Source organism: Dermacentor andersoni, chromosome 10, assembly GCF_023375885.2.
Source record: "Dermacentor andersoni chromosome 10, qqDerAnde1_hic_scaffold, whole genome shotgun sequence".
Lineage (NCBI taxonomy): Eukaryota > Metazoa > Arthropoda > Arachnida > Ixodida > Ixodidae > Dermacentor > Dermacentor andersoni.
In genome coordinates, this window is record NC_092823.1 from 105,642,561 (window position 1) to 105,655,878 (window position 13,318).

Consider the following 13,318-nt stretch of genomic DNA (forward strand, 5'->3'; position numbering starts at 1 on the left):
TTGACACTGCGTAACACTAGGAACGCCTTTGCGGGCTGCGTGACAATGCTCACAGTAACAGTTCGTGTGTACGTGCATGTGTGTATGTTCTTTAATTTTATTTATTCTTTTAACCCTCTCTCTCACACCCATCGCATCCCCTCGCCCCTCCCCCAGTACAGGGTAGTCAACCGCAAATAATCTCTGGCTAGCCTCCGTCTTTCCTTTGCTTTCTCGTTCTCCCTGCCCCACAACGTCGTGTTTATATAAACCACGATACATCTACGTATTCTGAATAGGTAGTTTAGCATCGATTAATATGTGAGTCTGAATACTTATGTCTACAACCTAGTACTATTTTTTGTATACGCGAGGATGATTTATTTTTTCTTCCATCGATGTTGCTCTTAATGACTATTCGCCTGCTTCACTGTAACCCCCCCTATGTTTTCTGTAACACCCCTCCCCGCCCGTGTAAAACAAGATGTTTACTTTGCGATGTATGCAACGCTTCAGAGGGGTTTTTCGCAATTCCTTTTTCGTTTGTTCAAGATATAAATGTTTCAGTGGCGTTTCTGTTTTCTTTCTTTTCGGGACCGTAAGACCTCATTCCTTCAAATATTAAATACTGTCAAGGGAACATGCGATGATACGAAACAGCAGGTGCAAAGGAAATCGCAATTTTCTTTTAATCTTTTAGTGTTCCATAACAATGAACTTTTCTTAGTATCACTCCTGTTGCAACGTGTTCCTAGCTTCAATTCGCATAAAATTGGAAGACTTTGCGCTTATATGTAGCAATTGGCGTATAATTAAAGCATCAAAGCATTACTTCACCATGGCCTTGCAATCCAACGCCACTATTGGCGCCGAGGACTTACGGAGTCGCCATCTGCTGGAAGTGACTCGCTTGCGTAGTATGAGGGATAACTCGATGAGCTCCTCATAGGTTTGGCTGTCAGCGCTGAATAAAGACTACGTTGGTGCCCTCCTGTCCATTTCTGTAAGTATTCTCAAAACGCCAGAATTCATTTACTGTCAAAATAATTATATTTGGCAAAGAGAAAGCACAGACCGGTTTACAGGCACTATCTCAACATAAGGTTACAGGATACGTAGAGTGAACGCCCACTGAGCGTGGTCGCTTCAATGGAGTCACTCGAACCGGCTTCAAGCTTGAAAGGTCGGCAATTGCTGAAAGCGAACGATGAAATATGTTCTTATGGTGCGCTGTCTCTATAACCAAATGGAGCATACCAAAATGAAGCTTCAATGCAGCGATCACACAGGTTCACGGTGACCGGCTACGCGTCGGCATGCAAGTCCACGCACAATGTTTCGCTGCAAGTGCCTTTTCGCACCGTGCCGTGAGCTTTTAGGTCGCAGAATATGTGCATTTGACAGTGCATAAGGAACCATTGTCGCATGGACGCTATCGGAGGTCTTAAAGAATAATTTTGTTATATATAGAGACTTCGACGCTTACAGCGATTTGTGATGTGCCGACGTGGCGATTCAATCTTTTTCTTTGGTTCGTTCTATATCATTGGAGGTCTCATTACCATAATTTCTCATCCTGCATCGCACTGTATGTTTATCGGTCTTCTCAGCGAGCAATTTCCCGCTGCTTCTTTTTCTTAATACAGTATACACTCAATGTTTAGTGCTAATGCAAGCATCAGGTTACGCCATTCATTTCTTTAACTTGTTTCTTACCGTTCCCTTTCTATTGCAGTGAACTTGCCAGTGTCTAGCATCAATTTGTTCATTGTTCAAAGCTTCATGACATTACTCGGGCATCGCGCTCGAGTGAGTGTCTCCGTGCGCGCTTTCTGTTACTCACTGAATTTCAAAGCACCGACGCCATAGCAGAAATTTTCGGAAAGTGCTTTCTAGGCACCCGAATTTTAGCGGATGACTGTTAGCTGGTTCTAAATTTCGCGATCCAAGCTTCACGCAATTTCTAGTCCCATGGGTCTGTGTGAAGGCTGACATCGTGCTCCGTTGTGTACCTCCGGCATTGCAGCACCGAGCTGGAGCTTACGATGTTGCACATCTTCAAAGGCAGCCACTACCTATTATAGTGCTCTGAAGTGTTGGTAAGTAGACACCCGAAGCGGGAAAACCTCCCCATGTCATCATAACCGCAGCGCAGGTGGGAATTTAAACTTTCATTTTCGACTTGCTTCGGCGTTTCCGAAGCAGCCGACGCGCCTGCTGTGTCCACGTCATCCCTCATGCCACGACATGCCGACGACAACGCCAGCTTTTCCAGTGCTGGAGCTTGCCCCCTGTAAGCTCTGACGGTGGAACCAAGTGGATCGACTTGAGCATATAGGGAAAGCAACACAAATTCGCAATCACTTCATAGTTTTTTAAACTTCAGTGAGAAGTGTACTGGGAATTTACACGTGATCCTGCTTTATGATTACGTAATTCCTCCCTTTTTCTCTTGTTCCCCCACATCTCTGCAACGTTTAGGCCGAACTTCAGGAATCTGCCAATGCTGAGACAACAGTGCGAGCTAAATTGGAAGAGCGAGTGCTGACCTTACAGAACGAGCTTCAAGTGAGTATTCCACTTTCGATGAGAGAAAGATATTTTGTGAAGCTTTCGTTTTCACATAACTAATACAGTAATTCCCTACAATATTGGCACCCAAGTGAAGTGACTTTGCGCCCATTACAGGGCTCCAACAAAGCTTCTACGTCTGTGGACCTAACAATATTTCATTCTTTATTAGTTTGTACAACGAACTTCTCGATTTCACAGCTGACAGGTTTCTTCATTTAAATACTTTGGCGTACACCTGTCTGCTGACCTAACATGGTATACCCGCTTTGATGAAATAACTTCTAAAGCATATAAAACACTCAAATTTGTCACACGCGGCTTACATCAAGCTAACCCGAAGATAAACTTATGGCATACACCTCTCTGGTTCGCTCTAAGTTAGAATAGGCGTCATTCATTTGTAACCCACATAAATCTACTTAATTAATAAACTAGATTCTCTCCAGAATACAGCTGCCTGATTTATAAGAAGAAATTACTTACGTCATCCCAGCATCACTAATATGAATGCATCACTAAGCCTTCCATCACTAGAGGAAACGACTGCTGGAACTATTACCTCACTTTCACAAGCTTTATCGTAATCAATCGTCATTGGCGGGCTCTTGCATGCGGCCTGCCCATCACATTTTCCCCCGCCTAGATCATCCTATCAAAGTTGTAATGCAGCATGCACGTATAAATCACTGAAATAACTCGCCACTATTTCGTGCCATCCGTCATTGGAATACTCCACCAAAAGGAACGTTGACGAATTGATTCTTCTAGAGACCTCTGTTCCGTCGCGCTGCAGTATTCTCAGCTTTTATCTGTGTTTTAATGTGAGTCACCGCACCCATTGCCACGGCAATGGAAGTGGAGTCGGCAGAATGCGGACGTGACTTGACTACTTCGGCAGGTACCGGCCTGAGGAAGAAAAATTGCCCTCCTAGTCAAGCTGACAGCAAGGACACTGTTTGTAATCCTGCTCAAGCGATGACGCCTCAGATGATGAAGGCTTCGAAAGAGTGGTAAACCGGAAGTCCGAGATAAGAAACTTCACAGGACGGTCCTCGTCAAGTAATTCAAGCGTCATGACACAGTGAAGGCCATCGGTGCACACAATTCTTTTTGTGCCGGGCACAGCTGCCGACAACCTCAACCGCCATAATCCACAAGCGATTTCTGTTTCTCTGGAGGCTCTTGTCCCAGGAGAAATCAAAGATATCCGAAGTAATAATGGAAAGAAGGTCCTGGCAATTGACGACGGTAACCGAACCGCAATCAATGCTTTGATGACAGTAAAGCTACTGGGCAACATCAATGTCCACTATCTTATTCCGCAGGACAACGAAACCCACGGCTGGTGTCGTCTATGATATTGGCCCATCGATTAGCGACAGCAACCTGCCAATCTTAATCAAACCTGCGGCAGATGGTGTTGCCTTGCTACAAGCTCGGCGCCTTGGCTAGTCGACCTGGGTAAGGCTCGCGTTTACAGGTGATTCCCTACCATCACATGTAAACGTCGGCCACTTTCGGCATGTGGTACGGCCTTTCATACCCAAACCACTTCGGTGCAGAAGATACCAAAGAATTGGACATGTGAGTTCTGCCTGCCGAAGTACAACATGACACTGACGCTGGCCGTGCAACAGAGCTCAAGTGCCTAAATTGGCATAGCTGGAACGCTGCATCCTCAAGACTGCCCACGCCTAAAGAAAGAGCAGAAAATCTTGAGGAAAATGGCCAGAGACGGATCATCACACAGAGATGCTTATGCAGCGTAAGGCGACATCGCTCCGGAAAACGAAAATCTACGAAATGCTCTTCTGGTTCACTGGAAATATCTCGTCCGGCAACGCCGCCTCCTGTTCCATCTGTCTCCAGTATGAGCACGAATGTCAACGAAACAAACGGCCATGCTATTAATGCTTCGTAAAGTGAGGTGGGGCAAGCACTGCCGAAAACATGCCACGCGCCAGAGCCACAGCACATGACACCCCACTTAAAAGTCAATTGTCACTTCAGTTGACCAAATACGAGACAAGCATTCACAAGTGATTGCTATGCACAAATCGCTCACGAATGTCATGCGCCTACTACTGACAAACATGGACACTCCCACTGCTCGTCGCGCACTGCAAATACTGAGTACTTGAAAGCATCGCATTGCACCATGGCTCGCCCCTTGCTGCCCTTCAACAAGGAAGTCAAGAAGGCATCTCTATTGCGGTGGAAGGCCCGTGGTCTCAAATCAAGAATTTCAGATTTTAGGCACTTTGTCTTCGAAAACCGCTTTCCCATACGCGTAATTAGCGAATCGAACATGCAGAGCGTTAGAGATATTTCTGGCTATGAGGCATTCATGTCCTCTACCTGTGGTGATGTGAGCAAGGTGATTCTATATATTAGATGTGATCTGAGATACGTGTTTCACGCAGTCCTGCCTTACCACGACAACCATTACGTTTGTTTACTTGTGAAAACTAATAAGCTTACGTTCACACTCGTCGCTGTTTACATTGCTCCTTCAAGTCGCTTCGACTCTAAACGACTGCACGACATGCTACGATTCTCACCAGAGAATTTAATGCTCACCATCCGCTTTGGGGGAGTTTGAAGGTGGACTCCAGTCGAAGGAGACTAGCATCCTTTGCCACACAGCAAGACCTTTACTGCCTCAACGATGGTCGTCCGACATGTTTACACGGGCTTACATACAGCAGCTGCCTAGACTTCACCCTAGTTTCTCGGCGTCTTGAAAGAAACGTGCACTGGTTTCCAGACATTGAATCACATGGAAGCGACCATATTCCGACGTACCTGAAGATCAAGGTTCTATCTGAATGATCTTCCAGGGCCCTTCAGCGAATTTATGGTCGGCGTTTCGGTCGTACATGGAGTAAGTGTGTCAGCAAGGAAACTATTCAAGTCTCGAACACGAAACTCAAAAAGCCATGCAAGAAGCTACGCGTGGTTTTCTGCCTTTCCCGAAATACAAGGAATTTGAAGCCGAACTGCAGCGACTACGAGCAATTCGCGGCGGGATGAAAGAAGATTGAGGAAAATTAAATCCATCGGTGATCTCAAAGAGGCAAGGCGATGCAAAGGAAGTTTCAATGCCGCATTGATGCACTAATCTCAAAGATGGAATTGTTTCTGTGAGTCGTTGGATCCACGTCAGCGATTGCGGAACTGTGCGTGGACTTCGCGTATTGCCGCAACAGCGTCTTCCTATCAAATCCCTCGCTTTGCACCAAGGTCGCAGCGCAATTGACATTGCTGAAGAACTTTCCTCAAGACTTGCCAGCTTGCCGCTCCAACGCGCACTTACACCATGTGCCACCACTGCGCCGCAGGATTCCCGCATGCATGTAACGTTTTCGGTGTAGGAGTTTGAAGCAGCACTGGCGACTTGCAGGCGCTCTTCGTCACCTGGGCCGGACGGCGTAATCTATTCGGCGCTCGCCACTCTTGGGCAGAAAGGACGACTCATGCTGTTAAACGATTTCAATAAGTCTTGGCGCAACGGTTTGGTTACGCTTGAATGGAAATGCAGCCGCTTGGTTCCACTTCTCAAACCTGGTAAATCTCCGTTAGATTTGTTATCGTACCGCCCCATCGCTCTGGCCAGTTGCATAGGGAAAATAATGGAAAGAATGATTTGGACGCGTCTGGAATGGTACCTGGAAAATTACGTGTACCCAGATGCTATGGGAAGCTTCTAGCGTGGGTGATCATCCATAGATAATGTCATCGTTTTGCTCACGTTTGTTCAACATCAAGAACGTCTGTAACGACTCACTGCGGCATTATTAGTTGACATAAAAGGCGCCTATGATAAAATAGCACATTCTGCCATTTAAGAAGCTCTGATTGAAGCCGGAATCGGTGGCCGCACTTTTCAGTGACTGTGCAGTTATTTGAACCACAGGCATTTCGTCGTGATAACGGAGGATGCCGCCACGACTCAACACCAAACGTTCCGTGGAGTATCCCCAGGCGGTGTGCTGAGCCCGACGCTATTTATCCTATTGCTCGTTAGCCTAGTGAGATGCTTGCCCAACCCAGTTCAAGTATCAATCTAGGCCTACGACATCTGCGCTTGGGCGTCTGCTGTAACACAACTGCAGGTACGAACACGGCTACAAAAGGCAGCTACGTTAACATCACTGTACTTGCGAAACAGAAGTTAGAGCTGTCTTCACAGAAATTCTGCCTTGTTACATTCACTCGGAAGGCAATAAAGCGTTGCTCTGTATGTGTCAATGGGCAAGCAGTTGCAAATGCACGAAAACAGCACTTTTTAGGGGTAATAATCGACCGCGATCTATCATGGAGCCCGCACGTTTCATACCTAAAGAAGAGGTTAATGACAGTAATACATCTCAAATTTTTCGGCGGAAAGTCATGGGGCACATCAATGCGGTCAGTGCTGCAGCTTTGTAGTGCCTTGTTCCTCGGCTTCGCAAGATACGGCCTCCCTGTGCATATTAACACCTGCAAAACAAACCTGCGTGTACTCCAGGGGTTACAAGCTCAAGCCCTAAGGACGTGTCGGTGTTCCAAGGTACCCGTCTACAGTGGCAACGATTGTGATAGCTCGAGCTCACCCAATATCAACGTTCTTGGCAACCGACGCTCTCAGGGCGCATATTCGGCACGTTGCCCGTCTACCTTCTCACTATCTTGCCGCTCTACCCGCAGAAAGGCCACACACAACCTTCAGTCGACTAATTCTTGCCAATCCTACCTCACTGCCATCGAACTAAATGCCTGAAGCAAGACCATCCTCACCTTGATGGTGCCTGCACGGGCCGGAAATACGCCTCACAATCCCAGGAATCATGACGAAGGCTAACATGCCGTCGTTTGCCCTGAAGCAGGCCACATGTGAACTTTTACATGAAGCGCCCAGTGGCTGCGTACACGTTTCCATCGATGGCTCAGTCACATCTCCAAGTTTAGCTACTGCTGTGGTGATGCCAACAATATCTGTCAAAATCCAGCTAAAAACCTCACATGTATCAACTACAGCTGCTGAACTGCAGCTGTCGTTGAAAATGAGAACTGATTATGAAGAGCCGCCCTGCGTGCGGCCCCTCATTTCGCTTAGGAGGAACCACCCCACGCATTGTCAGTCTTCTTTGATTCCAAGGCAGCCCTACAGAGTGTACTTACAGCAATTTGCCATGTATCACATGAGCAGCTCGTCGTAGAGATCAGAGAAGTCTACCATCTCATAGTTGACGAAGGAGACGATATAAGATATCAGTGGTTGCCTAGTCACTGTGGCATACATGGCAATGATCGAGCGGACGCAGCTGCCCCATCAGCCCATGATGGCGTGAACGAACTGCGTTGCCATTCCTCTTTCGAGAGCCGACTCAGCGAAAAAAATTTCCGTACTTGCGCGTGACCTGACATTAGCTCAGTTGAATTCATCCGAGTTCACAAGCGCACGCCTTCATACCTAGACCCTAATTTACAAATCCGTATTACGCCCGAGCTTCCAGGACGTGACTGCACCCTCCTAGTCCGTCTATGGCTTGGAGTAGCATATTCAAATTCGTACTCTTATCGGAATGGCCAGCAGCCCACTCTGAGTTCCGCGGGAGCAATAAAATAATCGCGCACCTTCTTTTTGAGTGCCCTCGTTTCAACCCGCAAGGAGCACTCCTCTCCGCCACCCTAGACAAACTGGACAAGCGTGAAATGACAGAAAACAAAATCCTTGGGAACTGGCCTACGCGAACATCAGCGCGATCCGCTCTGAAGGCGCTGCTGAAGTACTTAAAAGACACGGGACATTCTGACAAATTGTGACTGTACACATTATGGCGTAGCATTGTCTGGTGACACTGCGTAACACTAGTAACGGCTTTCCGGGCTGCGTGGCAATGCCCACAGAAACAGTTCGTGGGTACGTGCGTTTGTGCGTATAGGTTTGTTTTTTCTTTTAATTTTTTATCCTTCTCTCTCTAAGCTATCACATCCCCTTGCCTCTCCCCCAGTACAGGGTAGCCAACCGAAGATATTCTCTGGTTAGCCTCCCTGTCTTTCCTTTGCCTCTCTCTCTCTCTCTCTCTCTCTCTCTCTACAGCACGACGTCGTGTTTATGAAAATGCACGATACGTCTGCATATTCAGAATAGGTAGTTTCGCATCGATAATTATTCGTGTCTGAATCCTTGTGTGCAACCTTGTACTATTTTTTGGATGCGCGAGGGGAATTTATTTTCTCTTCCATCCATGTTTCTGTCAAAGACTATTCGCCTGCTTCACTGTAACCCCCCCCCCCCCTATGTCTTCTGTAACACCCCCTCCCGCCCATGTAAATCTGGTCGTTTATGTTGCGATGTATGTAACGCTTTAGACAGCTTTATCGCAATTTTTTTTGTTTGTTCAAGATATAAAAGTTTCACTCGCGTATTTGTTTTCCTTGTTTTCAGAAGCATAAGAACTCATTCCTTCAAATATTAAATACTGTCAAGGGAACATGCGATGATGAGATACCACAGATGCAAAGGAAAATGGCAAGTTTTATTTTAGGCTTTCAGTGTTCCATAACAATGAACTCTTCGCCGTATCACTCCTGTTGAAACGTGTTCCAAGCTTCAATTCTCATAAAGTTGAAAGTCTTTACGCTTAGATGTAGCAAGTGGCGTATACTTTAAGCGTCAAAATATTACTTCCCCGTGGCCTTGCAATCCAACGTCACTATTGGCGGCGGGGTCTTACGGAGTCGCCATCTGTCGGAAGCAACTTGTTTGCGTAGTATAGCGGATAACGCGATCAGCTCCTCGTTGGTTTGGCTGTGGGCGCTCAATAAAAACTACGTGGGTGCCCTCCTGGGCATTTCTATAAGTATTCTCGACACGAGAGAAGTTATTTACTGTCAAAAAATGCTCTTGGACAAACAGAAAACACGGAATGGTTTACAGAAACTATCTCGATATTACTTCACTAAATACATACAGTGAACGCCCACTCAGCACGATCGCCGCGATGGGGTCACCCGAACCGGCTTCTTGCGTGAAAGGTCGGCAATATCAGAGAGCGAACGGTGAGATATGTTCTTATAGGGTCTTGTCTGTATAGCCAAACGGAGCATAACAGAATGAAGCTTCAATGCTGCCATCACACACTTTCACGGTGACCGATATACGCGTCTGCATGCATTATCATCATCATCAGCCTGGTTACGCGCACTGCAGGGCAAAGGCCTCTCCCATACTTCTCCAACTACCCCCGTCATGTACTAATTGTCCCTGCAAACTTCTAGATTTCATCCGCCCACCTAACTTTCTGCCGCCCTCTGCTACGCTTCCCTTCCCTTGGAATCGATTCCGTAACTCAGGACTAACTGCATGAATGTGCGTGCCGTGTGCAAATTTCGGAGAGTAAGTGTTTAGTCCCCGCTTGGAAAGAGAGCAATGGGAGGACGAACGGCAACAGTTACTCCCCAGGCACTTCGCTGTTTTCGTCCGTGCCATGGAGCGATGCGGCGAAAATGGTATTGTCTATAAATCGTGAATGGTTCGAAGTTCGTGCATTGTCTATTGAACTACATGCAAAGCAGCACCTTGCCTCTTCGTGACAAAATTACGTGAAGCTTAAAACTGGAATGTGAAGATGCATGCCCTTCGTGCGCACCCCATAAGTGAGCGATACACATTAAACGGGCAAGTCATTGATAGACGGCTAGATTTTCTTGGTCAATAGTACCTAAGTTCCTTCCGTTCCAAGGAGGTTGCGAACTGAAGCGATGTGTAGCTCAAACGGCACACACAAAGCGACAGAGAAATGGCCCTTCTCTGTCGTCTTCGGTGCCCCGTTTGAGCTCGCTACACGTATACATGGCGTAGTGCCTCAGTCACCCTAAGAATACGCGGGCTGATTTCTTTTCGCAGTCGCTTATGGTTGCAAGCACACTCAACGGTAGACTCTCACTGCATAGCTTGCACAAAATACGGAGTCACTTTTATATTGCCGCACTTGTGTTCCGATGCTTAACCTTGTCTAAATATCTCGTCGTGACAAGCAAGCGGCGTGGCGAAATGGTTAGAGTACCTGACTTTTGAGCGAGAGGACGTGAGTTCGAATCCTAGTCTCGGGCAATTTTTTTTTCAGCTCATTAATTTTTTATTAGGGTATAAATGCCTAATTTAATTAATTCTACCTTTGCGGAGCATCGGAACGAATTACCGTTGCTCCCTTGAGGACCATCGGGCAGGGTAAACTGTTAGTCCCCGAAGGAGTAAGCGCATGGGGAGTAACAGTTCATCCCATGTCAGTTCGTCCCCAAAAGGACTAATGGTTGTGGCAAATCAGTTAGTCCCCAAAAGGACTAACTTCCCTACCTCTTTTAGTCCTTTTTTTTCTTAGAGTGTAAACAGTGGTTCAACAACTAAAATAAAGGCTAGTATGCTTCGCATCCTGGGCTTAACCTTAGCTAAGCCACAGCCATTTTTTTTTTCGTTTCTTCTAAATCATTGGACGCCTCATTACTATTCTGTCTCATGTTGCATCGCACTGTATGTTTATCGGTCTTCTCAGTTAGTAATGTCCAGCTGAATCTTTTTCCTAATAGAGTATGAACTCATTGTTTGGTGCTAACACAAATATGAGCATGTGCCTTGCCTTTTTTTAACGTCCTTCTTACCGTACCCTTTCCATTGCACTGAACTTGCCAGTGCCTAGCATTACCATGTTCATAGTTAGTGAAAGTGAAAGTGAAAGTGAAAGTTTATTTTCTTTTCAACGAAAAGAGGGCGCCAAGACAAAAGGCAAGAGCCTGACAAGGTCCCGGTCACCCGTAAAACAGCTGGCATTGTGCATAAGCACTTCACAACAAATACACAATGAATTTCTCAAGCATTGTAAAAGCATGAAGCAGTAAGTTAACATGCACAAAATTTGTACAAGAAACGAATAAATTGAATACACAACTTATCGTATTAGTGGTGTAAAGACAGAATATCTTTTTGATACAAACATAAAAATATCAGTCCTAAAACAAAGAAACAATAACACAGCTTACAACATGTGCGTTATAGAAAAAAAAAACATTTGAAAGGTAGTAAATTGAATACAAATAAATGCAAAGTATGTCGACTAAATAAATGTATCATTCCGTTTGTTCCAATAGGTATTTTTAATTGTAGATTTAAAGCGTTTTTGTGGAAGGTAATACTCAGTTTCAAAGGGAAAGTTATTTATTACCGTTGGAATCTGGTAGCATAGTGTTTGCTTGCCATAATTGGTGCGTGTGATAGGAACAAGCTTACGTTTCGTACGAAATGCATAACGGCTGTTGGAATTATCTGGGCATGAAAAGAACAATCTATGATGATGGATGTACTTAAGTAGACAGAAGTTATATACTTCTTTTACTTTAAGGATGCCATATTTCTGAAATAGCGGTAACGTAGGTAAATCTGAAGGCCTGCCATGAAACCCTTCAATGGCACGCATGGCGCGTTTCTGAATTGAAATTAACTTCAGGTAATTGCTGGACGTCGTAGTTCCCCATACAAGGATACAGTAAGATAACCTTGAGTAGAGGCTTTATCCTCAGTGCGCGCTTTCTGTTGCTCACTGAACATCACAGCACCGACGCCGTAGCAGAAATCTTCCGGAAGTGCTTCCTACGCACCCGAGTTGTAGCCGATGACTGTTAGCCGGTTCTTAATTTCGTGATCCAAGCTTCACGCAGCTTCTTGTCACGCCACTACCGTGACATAGGCAGCCACTACCTGTTATAGTGCTCTCAAGTGTTGTAAAGTAGACAACCGAACCGGGAAAACCGCCCCATGTAATCATAACCGCAGCGCAGGTGGGACATTAAAGTTTCATTTTCAGCTTGCTTCGGTGTTTCGGAAGCAGCCGACGCGCCTGCTGTGTCCATATGATCCCTCGTGACACGTCACGCGCACCACAGCGCCAGCTTTTACACTGGTGGAGCTTGCCTCCAATAAATACTCAAGGTGGAACGAAGGGGAACGACTTGAGCATATAGAGAAAGCAACACCCCTTCGCAATTCCTTGAAAGTTTTCCTAAACTTCAGTGAGAAGTGTACTTTGAATTTAAACGTGATGCAGCTTTGTGATTAAGGAATTCCTCCCTTTTCATCTTTTTCCCCAACACCTCTGCAACGTTTAGGCTGAACTTCAGGAATCTGTCCATGCTGAGAGAATATTGCGTACTAGATTGGAAAAGCGAGCGTTGACCTTACAGGAAAAGTTTCAAGTGAGTATTCCACTTTCGATGAGAGAAAAAATCTTCTATGAAGCTTTACTTTTGCGACAACTAATGCAATGATTCCCTTGAATATTGGCACCCAAGTGAGGTGACTTTGCGCCCATTACAGGGCTTCAACAAAGCTTCTACGTCTGTGGACCTAACGCTAATTCCATTCCTTATTAGTTTGTACAACAAACTTCTCGACTGCACAGAGGGCACGCTTCTTCATTTAAGTACTTTGGCATGCGCCTGTCTGCTGACCTAACATGGAATGCCCACTTTGATGTAAGAACTGCTAAAGCATAAAAACATTCGGATTTGTCAGACGCTGCTTACATCAAGCTAACCAGAAGACAAACTTATGGCATACACTTCTCTGGTTCGCTATAAGTTAGAATAGACGTCATTCATTTGTAACCCACATTAAATCTACTGAAAAATAAACTAGATTCTCTCCAGAATAGAGCTGCCCGATTTATAAGAAGAAATTACTTACGTCATCCCAGCATCACTAATATGAATGCATCGCTAAACCTTC

The 13,318-nt window shown here is 45.7% G+C and overlaps 1 protein-coding gene across 3 annotated transcripts in view; it reads left to right on the top strand.

The window, feature by feature from the left end:
- The window catches only part of LOC126544590 (uncharacterized), an 85,126-nt gene that overhangs the window by 45,872 nt on the left and 25,936 nt on the right, over nucleotides 1-13,318 (top strand). For 2 of the 3 annotated variants that reach the window (XM_072284972.1, XM_055077752.1), the window contains exons 11-13: nucleotides 2,461-2,547; nucleotides 8,987-9,070; nucleotides 12,700-12,786. In XM_072284972.1, the coding sequence (XP_072141073.1) occupies nucleotides 2,461-2,547; nucleotides 8,987-9,070; nucleotides 12,700-12,786 (258 nt within the window). The remainder of the gene's footprint in view (nucleotides 1-2,460; nucleotides 2,548-8,986; nucleotides 9,071-12,699; nucleotides 12,787-13,318) is intronic. The other variant, XM_072284973.1, reaches the window with a different exon arrangement.